Raw genomic sequence first — 15,837 nt, 5'->3', positions numbered from 1 at the left:
ACACACACACACACACACACACACACACACACACACACACACACACACAGTCATGTTTAAAGCCTGTTAAAGCTCTGCTGGATTCACCACCCCCAATAACTATAATACTGCATGCTTCTCAATGCCCATGACACCACCCACCACACACACATGGGCTTTTAGAGGTATCAAATCTATATCGGCTTGTCAAAGAGCAGCAGCCTTATACTGTATTCTGATCCATTGTAATTGAGACAGTTATGGAATGTGCCTTCATTAGCTGATTAGCAGACAGCCAGAGAGAGAGAGAGAGAGAGAGAGAGACATGAAGAGCGTCCAAAAAGGTGTAGTGGGCGTCTTGCATCTAACATGTGTGTCATTAAATGGTTAATTCATAATGTAATGTGTTCTGTAAGTTTGGACACAATGTATCTTTTGGGTCCTGAGCTGAAAATCATTAAAAAAAGAAAGAACTGTGAAGCCCTGTATCTGAGAGGAGGTGTGGGCGTACCTCTCTGTATCTGAGAGGAGGTGTGGGCGTACCTCTCTGTATCTGAGAGGAGGTGTGGGCGTACAGTACCTCTCTGTATCTGAGAGGTGTGGGCGTACCTCTCTGTATCTGAGAGGAGGTGTGGGCGTACAGTACCTCTCTGTATCTGAGAGGTGTGGGCGTACCTCTCTGTATCTGAGAGGAGGTGTGGGCGTACCTCTCTGTATCTGAGAGGAGGTGTGGGCGTACCTCTCTGTATCTGAGAGGAGGTGTGGGCGTACCTCTTTGTGAACCCCTGTATCTGAGAGGAGGTGTGGGCGTACCTCTTTGAACCCCTGTATCTGAGAGGAGGTGTGGACGTACCTCTTTGTGAACCCCTGTATCTGAGAGGAGGTGTGGACGTACCTCTTTGTGAACCCCTGTATCTGATAGGAGGTGTGGGCGTACCTCTTTGTGAACCCCTGTATCTGAGAGGAGGTGTGGGCGTACCTCTTTGTGAACCCCTGTATCTGAGAGGAGGTGTGGGCGTACCTCTTTGAACCCCTGTATCTGAGAGGAGGTGTGGGCGTACCTCTTTGAACTGTGAACCCCTGTATCTGAGAGGAGGTGTGGGCGTACCTCTCTGTATCTGACAGGAGGTGTGGGCGTACCTCTCTGTATCTGAGAGGAGGTGTGGGCGTACCTCTTTGAACCCCTGTATCTGAGAGGAGGTGTGGGCGTACCTCTCTGTGAACCCCTGTATCTGAGAGGAGGTGTGGGCGTACCTCTTTGAACCCCTGTATCTGAGAGGAGGTGTGGGCGTACCTCTTTGTATCTGAGAGGAGGTGTGGGCGTACCTCTTTGAACCCCTGTATCTGAGAGGAGGTGTGGGCGTACCTCTTTGAACCCCTGTATCTGAGAGGAGGTGTGGGCGTACCTCTTTGAACTGTGAACCCCTGTATCTGAGAGGAGGTGTGGGCGTACCTCTCTGTATCTGAGAGGAGGTGTGGGCGTACCTCTCTGTATCTGAGAGGAGGTGTGGGCGTACCTCTTTGAACCCCTGTATCTGAGAGGAGGTGTGGGCGTACCTCTTTGAACCCCTGTATCTGAGAGGAGGTGTGGCGTACCTCTTTGAACCCCTGTATCTGAGAGGAGGTGTGGGCGTACCTCTTTGAACCGTGAACCCGTGTATCTGAGAGGAGGTGTGGGCGTACCTCTTTGAACCCCTGTATCTGAGAAGAGGTGTGGGCGTACCTCTTTGAACCCCTGTATCTGAGAGGAGGTGTGGGCGTACCTCTTTGAACCGTGAACCCCTGTATCTGAGAGGAGGTGTGGGCGTACCTCTTTGAACCGTGAACCCCTGTATCTGAGAGGAGGTGTGGGCGTACCTCTTTGCTGATGAATGAACTGGACAGTGTGATGATGGACCAGAAGAAGATGCCACAGCTCAGGATGACCTTTCTGTTGAAGCGGTCTCCCAGGTAACCAAAGATGGGAGCTGCCACCATGAAGCTGCATATGAACACTGTGGAAGACAAAACAGAAGGACAAAGCATATAAATAGCAGGTGGCATAAAATAATGGTCTGCACTTCTATGGTACCTTTATCCTAGGCACTTTACATTGTGCGTTACATTCACCCACCAGTGGTGGAGGTACTGGAGGCAGCCATGCAAGCCTTGCTCAACAACACTTGAATCCCAAACAGACCATATTCACACATCACACTTTGGTATTGGTACGTTATACACATGGTCTCCATGTGAATATAGGCAACAGCATCTTTCTTTAGCTCTAATATGAGTTATTGAGCTAAGACGTGTCTTGATCAGCCATTTGATAGCAGCCAACCAGAGCCGCAGTGAAGGACTGCCAAAGGACACCTCCGTTCAACTCCTACCAAAAAGCACTCCTATTATATGTTTTTCCATAGCGAAATTACATCACATGGAGGAGGAATATTAAATACTGATGAGGCTAAAGACTTGGTTTGGCCAATGATCACTTTTGAAAAAAATTGTGAATGTGTCCACAGGGGATACATTATAACTCAGAAGGAGGACATTATTTATTCTTTTCTTTTTTCACACTGGAATGGCAATATGTATTGTTACTCACCTCAAAATGAATGCTCAAAATTGCACTTTATTTTTATTTTTTAAGAAACACAGGTGCTTACAATGTGCAATGTGCAATGTTTCCTATCTGACCAAACAAAAGCACCTCATTCTCAGGACCTTCAACTGAAATGTATGAGAACGAACCCAAACAGCCTTGAATTTTCAATGCTATTCAGTTTAATGCTTTGCAGAATTCGGGCAAGAATGTTGACAGCAGCAGTTAAGGAAAGCTAGTGAGGCTGTTTTTTGACACATCATCAGCATAAACATATTTCCAGCTGGGTTAAGAGTGAAGGAGAGGAAAGAAGGGTGGATGGACAGAGAAGAAAGAGACGCGTTATGTAACATACAGGGTATAGGGCATCTCTGTCACACAGCGTGTAAGAAACAAACCAATGACCCCAGGGGCCAGCCAGCTTTATGAACGCTAAAGCAGCCAACCACTTCAACATTCTGGTGGTAATTGTATAATGTAAGACACGGTTAAAGGGAAACGGCTATTTTCTTATCTAAAACATAATTTTATCAAATTTGCAATTGCACTTTGAGTAACTGGGATTGTACATTATTAAAGTGAACTGTTCAACTGCCAGTCTTTAAAGTGGAATAAATTGCCCATTTAACTTTAGAATAATTGAAACATAATGAAACTAATTACATTACATTCCTGTGTGGCAAGAATCCAGAAGATTGCATGACTGATTGCAACTTTAAGCAGATAATATGTAATGCATTACAATTGAGAGTAACGTCCCCAGCCCTGGGTAGATAATTGGTTATACAACAAGTGAGCTCAAAAGGAACCATATGTCAAGTCAAGAAAATAAACTTCAAAGAGCAGGAAAAAAGAGCTGTGTGTGGGTATTCACACTATAGAAATGCCCTTCTTCTCGCTCATTGGTCTTTCCTGTCTTTCCCAGTTCTCCCTATTTCACATTGTCTTTGCAAGCGCGATCATTAGTATAAGTAACCTTGTATATCCATACAGTATTTCATCTTTTTATCATTGTTTCGTTTCTTTTTTCCCCATAAATGGATGTCCCATTTTATTCTTTGTCGTTAAGACAGTGTCACTTAACGGTAACTGGTTGTTGAAGATTGACTATTTTTGCTATTTTAAAATAATTATATTTTTATTATTAACTGTTGACAGAGCTCTCCATCAAGTCTAATACAATGCTTTGCCGCAAAGACAGAGATCTCCGTCATGTGGTCTTTTCAGTGGTTTAGGATATATCGTGCTCTGCGCCAACGTATGAATGGTTCTAGGTCGCTAAGCAACAGATACAACCGGAAATCGCATGCCATCTGCCTCCATGTTATCAGATTTAGAAAAATGCATTTATCTAAAAAAAAAATCCCAGATTGCGTTTTTGGTCAAAACAAGCTTTATTCAACGGCCCATAACTAAATAACCGATCGCGGTTACAAAACCTATTTTCCGTCCGTCACAACACACAGCGTTTTCTTTTTTTTCTTTTTACATCCGGTTCACCTCTTGGGCCCGATTGACTGAAAAACACTGCCGGTTTTGGAAGAATGAATGAATGAATGAATTAATACCTGGCAGTGAATGTGTGACGTACATGCCCAAAATAGGGACACCAGGTTGAAAGTGGTCTTATCTAACCAATAGAAAGTAGCTTTTTGACTGCTCCATTGGATACACCCGGTTATTCTTTTCCATTTCCGGAAAAGTAACGGTTTTGGACATAACGTACAAGGTTTCCGCCTGAAGCGACGATATAATGTGTCTGCCTGCGTTGCACAGCGTCAAGCCACTGAAGACTGATCTGTGGCAATGCAGCATTGTGAAGACCTTTACTGATCCACACAGCAGCCTTCACACTGCTGAGAACAAATATTGGACTCAAACACACACACACACACACACACACACACACACACACACACACACACACAGATGCACACAGATGCACGCACGCACGCACACACAATGCAGACATGCACAATTGTGTGCACACACAGCAGGGTATCATGCAGTGCATGCTGTAGATAAGACATGGGAGAGGTTCCACAATCAACTACCACCAGCTGGCACACGTGGGCTTTAAAAGCCAGGGGGCAGACATCATTAGTGTCACAGAGCTGACATCTACAGTTTAGCAGCCTGTCTAAAAGCCATGTCCTGACATCATTAACTAGCATATTTTAAGTCATCACACAGTGCCACACGTCAGTGGGTCGTGCCTTGTTATATTGTGATTTCTAAGTGATCAATCTTATTTTCCTGGCATTTTCTTCATTATCACTTATGATTTGCAACGTGAGCACATGGGAATGAAGTCAGTGCCTCACAATGTGTCAGTGTTTATTTGATGCTAGACTAAATATTCACCTTGTATACAGTATCCCAAATAGAGACTGCATACAGTTGTGAGCATGATGAATGAGTCACATCACGTTATTCATTACTGTAATGAGCTGATGTCCAATTACTTTGGGTGGATCAGGAAAGACCAGAAAGATTTCACTTTGACAATGGCTAGTACCAAAAACAACAGTCACAGAAATAGTATGCTGGTTTATAAACCAAGACCTACTGTCATCCATAAGTAAATGCGGTATAGCACTCAGGTGAACTGTGGCTACCAACCTGCCCTTCATACTGTAGTGTCAGGTGCACTGTGGCTACCAACCTGCCCTTCATACTGTAGTGTCAGGTGCACTGTGGCTACCAACTGCTAAGTGGATGCTTTGAGACATTGATTATGATGATGATGATGATCATGGATTGTTGTCATTGAGTCATCAGGCAGTAGATTTGCTTGTTTCTTGTTAACAAACAGAGACTGTTTCCACTGAATCAGGGCCTGCTAATTTCCCAACTCACTCGGCTCTATTTCCTCTATACAGTAGATGTGTTCATTTCTAGTACAATACATTATATAATGACATGGAGCTATATGAATTCCACATAATGTCCCTTGGTCTCCATGATGCAACACAATTTAATGTTTAACGGTATTTATTTTCTCTACTGGGATTAAATGGATAAAACATTCATCTAAAGTGACAAAAAAAACCATTTCCTTCATTAAAAAATAAGAGTGAAACAAGTTAATAATTTTAAGATAATCTTCTAATTTAAAATATCTTTATTGATAGAATCATAATTGGAGATCTACACAGGAATTTGTTAGGCTGTAGCATTATTTATTTAGGCACATACTGTACATGTTTGATAGTTTTATAAAGTATGAAAGATATACACTACTACTATTTGCAGGGTAAGGGAAATACCATGTCAGTCCAAAGAGGATCTTTAAAATGAGACCACTGTTCCAATTTCACTCATTCTGATGGATATTAGATAAAGACCTTTCAAGCGATGTCTCAGGATCAAAGAATTATGTCAAGCGAAAACAAACCTAAACTTTACCCCCTTGTGCAACTTGTTTATCTGATGTTTTTCTGATGAACAATTTAAATAATAATAATACTATTCATCTATATAATAATAATCTATTCAGAAACATATTTATTACAGTTAAAAGGAAAGTTTCAGTTTGACCTTCGCAAACTTACGAAGGAACGAGTTCAGCACTACCACTGATCCAAAACCAACGTGATAATCTGCCATAAATAAAGTGCATATATATACATAACATGCAGCAGGAAAACCCAAAGATCAACACTACGTTGATGTCTGCACTGGAGATCCTTTGTACCATAGATTTACTTTGTGGATGTTTATGCTGCAGGCCAGAGGAGAGGAAATGTTTTTGATGGTCTAATTTATTGGACAATGGTCAGCTTTGACTACTGTGTAAGTCAGCTGGTGACCGACGTTCTAAGCATGGCAGGCTGAGAAACATCACCGTTTCCTGTGGTGCAGAAGCAACATTCACAGTGACATGTCCTCCTACCTAGAAGCTTATCACTGTGTCCAACACCACTGTTTGCCTTAAACAAATTGAGCATTTGACATACAGTAGAGATGTGTGTGTGTGTGTGTGTGTGTGTGTGTGTGTGTGTGTGTGTGTGTGTGTGTGTGTGTGTGTGTGTGTGTTTGTGCGTGCGTGCTTGCTTGCGTGCGCACGACTGTGTGTGTGTGTGTGTGTTTAGACACGTATATACATGTGATTGTGTATACTGTATATGGGGGGTAAGGGAAGTGACTCAACACTTTAACCTCTGCTGAAAACAATAGCTGCGTCACCTACTTCGCCAGGTGGCCTGGCTTTATCGTGAGACTTATATAACCTATAATTTATTGCTATTAGCTTAAACACTACCTTTTAAATGGTGCTGTCAGATATATTGTTTTGTCCATTAAGCTGTGTCCTTGATAACAGACAAGAGGTAAATGACTCTGTATCATTCTACTGAAGACATCATGACAGCAATCAGAATGGCCCATTAATAAATGACAAGGGCATTTGGGGCGTGATTATTATGTTTCAGCACAAAGTCATGTCGTGAATATAAAGGAGCCTCGATGTAACCTTGCAGAGTTGTTTGCTCCACCGTGTCTCACTGCGGAGACAGCTGCCTTTGAATTCAGTCTGGAAGAAGAAAGCCTTGTACCTCTTCAGATGAATTAACCATTACATCATTCTCTTTGTGGAGGTAGAGATGCCAAAGGCAAACTCAATGTCTCCCATGAACCCTTGGATTCTGTGTACTTTTGTTTTTTTCTCATTATTTTCAAACTGAATTCTGTTTGAGGTAATAGGTTATACCTCAGATGCTGGGCATATTTTCTCATAATCTTTCACAGTGTAATTGTCATCAATTATCATATTTATGGCACATTCCATGAAAGAACAATGGATGTGTCAAGAGTCTGAACACGGACACAATAACACATCTATTTTTGACTACAGTTTAAATTACGTCCTTGTTGTATGTCTTGGTGTTGTTGTGTATGTGACAGACGTGTAGGTGAGTCATATGTCTGCTATGATGGCACTCCTGGTCCACAATACAATACCTTACTTAATTCAATTTGTACTGGCCACTAGTACACATACACTGAATGTAAAAGTGAATGTTTAATGTATTATAATAGGCCTAACGCATAGAACATGACCTTCAGTAACGCTCCGTTCACATGGGCAGATGCAAAGATACAGTCTACCATTCATTGTCAATGGAAGCCAGTGACATGAAGATGCAAAGATGCATCTGACGTTTGTAGCTGCTGCAAAAGCTACAAAGCTAAACAGCTACAAATTGAAGCTGAGCTGAGTTCAACTTCCAGATGCAAAGCTACAACTGTAGCTGCAATGTAATCTCCCCCACCGGCCGCTGGCATACGTCACTACATGGACGCACGCTTGATGACGTCACGAACGTGTGAGAAACACATTATACAAAGCGACAACGCAACAAATTATGCTGTGATCTTTTGCATCTGCGCGTGTGAACGCAGCATAAGACACAACAGTCCCATTTTCATCTATAGTGGTTCCCAACCATTTTTGGATCAGGGCCCGCTTGAAAATCGCCGCTACCCATTCCTTCCCCTCCTCTCTCAGTCTTAGTCAATAGAAACGCAGCGCCAAGCGTTCGCTTTGGTCAGCCTGCGGTACAATGCTTCTTGTGATGACGCACTCCTGGTGTGCGTGCGTCCGTGTGATTGATAGTCACTGAATCTGTAGAAGTACATTTCCCTGTGAAATAGTATAGTTTCCACTAAACAGAGCACCTGCACACTTACCTTTGAGTTTGATTGTACGATCCCAGATGCACAGCCTGTTTTGATCCCCCCCCCCCACGCATTGAATTAACAATGCATATACCTCTTCTTCTCCAGTGTTTGACTGAGTGTGAAAGATGTGAACAGTGGTTGGACATGAAGGTGTTTAGAGGGACAAAAATACATTGCAGCTTAATCCCCTGCATATGCAGACCGACATGGAGAAATGGACTCGGTGTTGTCCATGGGCTGTGCAGCTGTGAAACCTGACAGTCAGCGCAGACGGCATAAGCAGGGGACCACAGTCTGAGGAATTCAAAATGTCTCTCAGCTGCCAGACTGGCTGTATTAAAGGAACAGGAGAACCGCATCCTAACTGCATGTCTGTGCATGCCTGCGGGCTATAGGCGTTGTCACTGAATGCCATTTGCAGATCCGTGCGGTGTCACTTTGTTTGACCTGCTCGCTGTGCGTGAGGTGTGTGCCTTGTGTGTCAGTGCTCATCACTGCGCAAACATTTAGCTTCCATAAATACAACTTCCCCATTGAGTTTCGTTAAATCTATAGTCTACCTTTGTGTCTCTGCCCTTCCTGTCACCACCAAGGTTATCTGCCACTGCCTGGTGTACGGCGAGTCTATGTATGAGTAATGCTTTTTACACAGTCAAACACATCACAGAAACTCTCTGGATTGTTGCCCGATACCTTCTGATTCATGCTTTGGAGAAAAGGTATCAACTGATTTCCGTGGAAAAACAAACAAACAATTGAAATCTTGAAATAATATTTGATATATTATTGTTATTTTTGTCACCGAAACACAAATCTGTCTTAATATTATCTGTGGTTCTGGTCACAGAAAGGTTACACTGTCTGTTTTAATCAACCAAATCAAATTAATTTCACTGAGTTTGACTGATGATCAAACTTTAGTCATTAGAGGCAGTTTCCTCGGACAAACTATGAATCTTTCGCAGTTACTGCTCGTAGACTTCGTAGTACCCTGGCTTTTGAACATGCCACTGTCAGATGTTTTGATGTGTGTGTAGAGACTCTCAGGCATATCATGTTTCAATGCTGCTCTCTCCGTCACTTCAGTGAACCTATTTGTAGTCTGTCACAATAGTCTCATCTCGTGACTCGCCAATACTGCCGATATGTTTTTCTGCATCTAGAACAGAGATTCTCAACCTTTTTCATTTCGAGGTCCATTATTTATTCGGAATTTGAGCCATGGACCACCATTTGATATCAATTCAAGTCTCAAAACGTAGTTGTTGTCATTGTTGTTGTCACATTGTTGTTGTCACTTAGTTGTTGTCACAACATTGTTGTCATTGGATAAGATTTTATCCACAGTTCCATGCTGTACTGATGTGGTATCATTAGGCACAAAATGACAGTTCTTCTACATTCTCAATTTTTGTAGACTTCTTCTAAATTAAGCAATGCAAATGTAAACATTTTACAAAAATGTACATCTTGAGAGCGTAACATGAAACCAAATGGACCCATAAAGATCTACGTGCGTGTGCGTTTATTTGATCTATTGTTCTCTGGATAAGTGTAACTTAACATAATGACGTTAGATTGCTTCAAATCATAACATCTGGAATCCTCATTCCAACACAAATGAACATTCAAATGTTGATTTAGACATTTAATTATTTAATGGTATGGTCCATTTCAAAGGTACCTAGAGAGAGAGGCACTATAACAGTCTCTGTGATTTTTCGCTGTAATGTATCCGTCACAGATACTCATTTCCAGGAAGGAAGAGACAGTAGGCTATGTAAATATCCATTCTCTAATTTTTATCACACAATTTTGCAACCCACTTTTTTCACCCAGTGTCAATTATCTAACGTAATCCTGGGCGCTACACTTCCTCTGTCAACCTGGGGGGGGGTCCAGCGGACTGACCTCATGCTTCCTTCTATGCATGAGGAGTCCAAGTTGCTTCTTTTCGCCTGACGGGGGAATTTCCACGCATGGAAGGAACATGTTATTCAGACCAGTTCCTTTCCCCTCCATCAGGCGCCCCGGCTGACCAGGGGGAGGTAATTCTCTAATGGAGCTTTGAGGAGGCTACTGTTGATCATTTACTGTTATTGTTTTTATTATATCATGCATTTATTTTTCTTTCACCGTCAAATGAATCAATGTGGTGTGTTAAAACAACAGAGTAAGTTATTTCAAGTCATCTGTAATGGGTTTAAGTGGGGAACGCTTATTCCAAAAATAATTATAGCCTAATTATTCTACTTTAGACGTGCAAATTACCATCTTGAGAGCCAACATACGTAACACCTAGCAAAGCTGATGTGCATCACACATCTGAGTTTTGCATGTGATTTAAATAATTGAAAAATCTATCTATATACATGTATCTATCATATCAATAGGATTAGAAATTATATTCATACAGTATGGGAGTGTGCCATTATGACTAGAGATGTCCCGATACTGTATCGCTATTGGGAAAAGTATTGGATCGGCCCTGATTTGTCATATCGGGTCAAATTGGTATCGGTGAATATGCCATACTGTATAACCACCGATCCGACACAGGGGTAAGGAGTTGACACTATGGCAGGTAAATAAAATGTTGGGACTTGTGGAGTTTGCTTTGAAGTTGCCCAAACTGCAAGTGCACATTTGAGTGAGGAGTCTGCTATAAACACAACACAAGATATATAGCTAGATAGCTATAAACACAACATGAGATCACGACACTGGTATCGGTGTTCGGTATCGGCTAACACAGAAATTGAGGTATTGGGATCGGATCGGAAGCGAAAAAAGTGTATTGGGACATCCCTAATTATGATAATACATTTAGGCAAGTGGAAGATGTAGTCTAAGTGTAACTGTAAGTGTATCGTGTAAAGCCATTGACTACAAATGAGTTTGAAATTAATGTCTTTAGTGGTTTGGTGTGTTACATTTATTATAGCAATAAATCAAAGGCGGCTCTCTGTCTTATAAATAAATGATTGTCCATCAACACAGAAGCACAAGCTACTGACAGATTTATTTTTCATTATTTACCACTAGAGAAGAGCTCGTCATCACACCCCAGTCTGATCAAATAATAATAATATTTTTGCTGACATCGTCGTAAGGTAATCTAAAGCTGCTCTTGGCTTCATTGAAAGTGACCTTTCAGTCAATTGAATAGATAAAGGACATTTTTTTGTTGAGAGAGAGAATTCTCAGTCATCACAAACCAGTGACATCATCTGTGTGTATTGTGGTATCAGTAGCCATGGAAGGGATGGTCGAGGGAAGCAACACCTAGATCTTGTTCTTCGGCTTGGCCTAATGATTAATGTGACTGCCTGAGGAGGGTGTGACACATAACTTTGGGCTGAATTGGACACTGTACTCTATGCCTCAAACCGCACGTATCTCCCTCCTGTATTCCCCTTCAAAACGCAGACTGAAAGAAAGTACATGTGGCGCCCCAAACATCACCACATTCCTCACATTTCTGATCACTGGCAAACTCGTCCAAAAGTCCACCCATCCAGGCTTCACCAGTGTTGGATTACCACTATACTGACCGCTGTTTGATAAATGCCACATGCAGCCTGGGAAATACCCCCACAGCATAAGTCTGTTTCTGAGGAATTCAGTGGTTAACTTCTATAGAAGCCTCGAAGCTTTGCCAAGTTCTGCAGTAAGTTATAATCATATATATATTTCACAAATTTAGGTGATGAAAGCTGCTAGCCATACCTCCTCACCGTTTCTTCTATGGTGGTCCATCCTTTTGTCTAGTCTAAAGGATCATACCCGCGTCAATACACGCCATTATCTATTCACTGCCTTCGGCCATATATCCTACATAAACAGTTTTCATATTACTTGCTTTATTTTTAGATTATGCATGTGTTTAATACACATTTTCTCCACTCAGGAAAACATTACCAAATTTACCTGAATAATTTAGTCAATGTTGGCTTAGCATCATTCTGCAGATATTGAATTTCTGGGCGAGCGCTGGCGCTTTGGCATGGGGGGTCAGACAAACATGGCATTCTGTACTGGCCATATAAGGAGCATGTCTTGACTCGAGTGTACAGGGTTTGATGAGGTCAGGTCAACATAGGATGTCAAAAGGTGAGCTCCATACAGTATATGGAGATCTAAGGGTGGCAGCCCATTATATTGAGTGTACAGGGTTTGGTGAGGGCCCTTCTGTTGAGAACTCTAGTGCACTAATAACTTTGGGGCAGGCCCGTCCGAGTTTGACATTTGGGATCTCCATATATGGGCTTAACTGTGACAGCATGTAACATTTACTATGACATCAGGGTCTCCACATCTCCATCCCTGATGATGTCACATGATGTCACGAGACCTGGGCACTATGGTGCCCGACCAACACACTGATGGTGCCCGACCAACACACTGACAGGAAATGCACGATTCCATAGTTCCATAGCAGTTGACTGACCATACCGAAGGTCGCATAATTGCGACCTTCGGTATGGTCAGTCAACTGCTCAATGCTATGGTCAGTTAGCAGCAGGGTAGCATCATGGATGTCACGATCATGGCATTTTGCTCAACGATTAATTGTTACACAAATTGTTCTGATTGACGATTTGATTGTGTTTTTGGCAATGAACATTGGAATATAATGAATAAAAACTTAATTTCTGTTTGGCCTTTAGTCTTTCTTTTTTTTATAATATTTGTTTTATTCGGAAAGTGCAGTATAATTGTACATATAGCATTTCTACAAACGATATAAGAGCAGTTCCCAAGATTTTCTTCTTTTCTTTTTTTTCCCCACCCCTCTTCCCTCCCTCATCCCCCCTCCATGTGGCAACATCTCCAATGTCTCTGTATAGTATAGTCCTTTTTCCTATATAAGACATCGAGTCCACACTCAAACAGAGACAGGCACGTCAGTAATACTTCAGGTGGTACATTTCAGGAGGACAAAGAAAAAAAGAAAGAGTGGGCGGAAAAAGACATAAGAAACAAAAAACAACAACAACTAAAGTATATACATTTATGCTGAGGGGGACAAAAACAATATAGCTTTGGTCTTCGACCACGAGAGGGGGAGAGGTGTCTTATACATTTTATATTTATACAATCAAACAGCAGGCAATGAACCAGTGAGATTACACGAAGTCCGCTCTCAGGGGGGCAATATGCACAATCCAGTTGTTCCAAATTTGGTAGAAATTGTCTAATCTAGTTCTTAACATGTATGTTAATTTTTCCATTTTGAAGATGTCTAGGACTATTCCATGCCAATCGTCCATTGTGGGTGTGATTGGGGATAGCCATCTTCTTGTTATTGACTTTTTGCTGGCTGCCAAGAGAATCTGCAGTAGCTTTGTGTATCTCGACTGGTTAAGACATTCAATGTGGCCCAGGTACATGGTTGTGAAGTTGAAAGGTATTGGAGTATTAAATACTGAGCACAGTGATTTGTGAATATTGTTCCAAAACACCCCCAATTTGGGGCACCCCCAGAAAATGTGGAAGTGGTTGGCTTTCTTTGCCCCACACTGCCTCCAGCACAGCCTATCGTCCCCTTTGTATTTTTCCTGGTATGGGGTCTTAAAATATCTAATAATATTTTTCCAACAGTGCTCTCTCCAGTCCATAGAACAAGTTGAGGTAGACTGGAACTCCCAGATCCCTCCCCATACTTCCTCTGAGAGTTCAACTCCTGCGTCCCTCTCCCATCTCTCTTTGATGTACAACGTGCTTTCATTCTTAGCATCTGAAATGGCGCCATATAACTCAGAGATGGACTTACTTGGCTCCACTGTGAGAGCTGACTTTAATATGAAAAAGAATTCTGATTCAACTGCAGAAAACTCTTTGAATTTGCATTCTTGATTGATATAGTGCCGCACCTGGAGGTATCTGTAAAAGTCAGCCTGTTCCAGATCATGTTTGACTTGTATTGATCTGAAACTATCAATTTCAGTTCTTTGCATAAATGACATGTAAGTTGTGATTCCTTTCTCTATCCATGACTTAAATCTAATGTCGCCTCTATTTGGGACAAAGTCTGTGTCGAAGGCACACCATCTGAAAAGTTTCAACATTTTTTTTAAACCACATGACCTCACAACCTTTTGCCACACATTTAACGTATGGTTTATCCATGGGTTATTGATCCTCTCTAATCGGTCCGCCAAACCCCTGTCCCCTATTGCAGCCTGCAGAGGGAAGTCAGCAACTAGACCAAGCTCCAACTCCTTCCATCTCGCTTTATACCCCCTGTTACTCCAGTATAACAGAGGAGTTATCTGGGCTGCATAATAGTAATTTCTTAAACAGGGAAGAGCCATGCCCCCTTTGTCCTTTCTCAGTTGTAGGGTGCTATATTTAATTCTTGGTTTCTTCCCTTGCCAAATGAACCTAGAAATCCATTTGTCCCATTCTCTGAATTGTTTATCGTCCACTTCTACTGGGAGATTTCTAAAGATGTAAAGTAAGCGGGGAAGAATGTTCATCTTGACTGAACTTATTCTTGAGTTTAGGCTTAGGAAGGGGATTAGGTTCCATCTATGTAAATCAGATTTAATTTTCATCGATATGGGACCATAATTAGCTTGCCTTAACTTTGAAGGATCTTTCGTCACATTTATTCCCAAGTATTTGATTTCTTCGTTGTCCCATTTCAAATCATATTTTTCCCTCAGTCCCCTTGGGGCATTAAAGTTTAGAGCCATGACCTGTGTTTTAGAAGTATTGAGCTTATAACCGGATAGTTCACCATAACCTGTTAGTAGTGACATCAGTTCGTTAAATGACCTCTCAGGGTCCCCCCCTAAGTACACGAGGACATCATCTGCGAACATGGCAGCCTTGTGTTCGATACCCCCCATACTTATGCCTTTGACGGCTTCACTCTGTCTTATTAATTGGCCTAGGGGTTCAATAAATAAGTCGAAGAGGAGAGGCGAGATTGCGCACCCCTGCCTCGAACCACGTTTCAAAACGAAAGCATCAGACAAATCTCCATTAATCTTGATACGAGCTGTAGGTTTGTCGTATAGGGTCTGAATAACTTTTATAAATGTTTCATCAAAACCAAATTTCGCCATTACTTTGTAAAGGAAGGTCCACCTTACGGAATCAAAGGCTTTTCTTGAATCCAGGGCTACTAGGATTGCTTTGGATTTGTCCTCAGTAGTTTGACTTAAGATGTGTAGTGACCTCCTAATATTGTCTGAGGTTTGCCGGCCGCACAAAAACCCTGCCTGGTCCAAACTTATGATGGAGGACAAAGTGTTCTCCAGCCTCCGGGCCATAATAGAGGTGAAAAGTTTATAGTCTAAATTTAAAACACTTATCGGTCGATAATTGTCACATTCTAGTTTATCTTTTCCCTCTTTTGGAATGACTGAGATAATGGCCTCCTTCCACGAGGGCGGGGCATCGCCTCCCCGCAGGATCCCATTGAAAGTATTGAGCAACAATGGTGACAACTCCGCTCTCAACGTTTTATACCATTCTGTGTTAAAACCGTCTGAACCCGGGGACTTCCCTGCTTTTAGCCTGGAAATGGCTGAGTCCACTTCTCCGCTTGTAATTGGTTTTATCAAATTTACATTTTGTGG

General features: G+C 42.0%; 1 protein-coding gene across 1 annotated transcript in view; it reads right to left on the bottom strand.

Moving 5' to 3' along the window:
• spns2 (SPNS lysolipid transporter 2, sphingosine-1-phosphate) overlaps positions 1 to 15,837 on the bottom strand; it is a 91,757-nt gene that overhangs the window by 32,416 nt on the left and 43,504 nt on the right. Inside the window, exon 3 of the mRNA XM_080780725.1 lies at positions 1,837 to 1,973. Coding sequence (XP_080636851.1) covers positions 1,837 to 1,973 — 137 coding nt within the window. The remainder of the gene's footprint in view (positions 1 to 1,836; positions 1,974 to 15,837) is intronic.

This window comes from Protomyctophum bolini (genome assembly GCF_963924005.1).
Source record: "Protomyctophum bolini genome assembly, chromosome: 13".
Taxonomy (NCBI): Eukaryota; Metazoa; Chordata; class Actinopteri; order Myctophiformes; family Myctophidae; genus Protomyctophum; species Protomyctophum bolini.
This window is presented reverse-complemented; position numbering and strand designations above follow the sequence as displayed.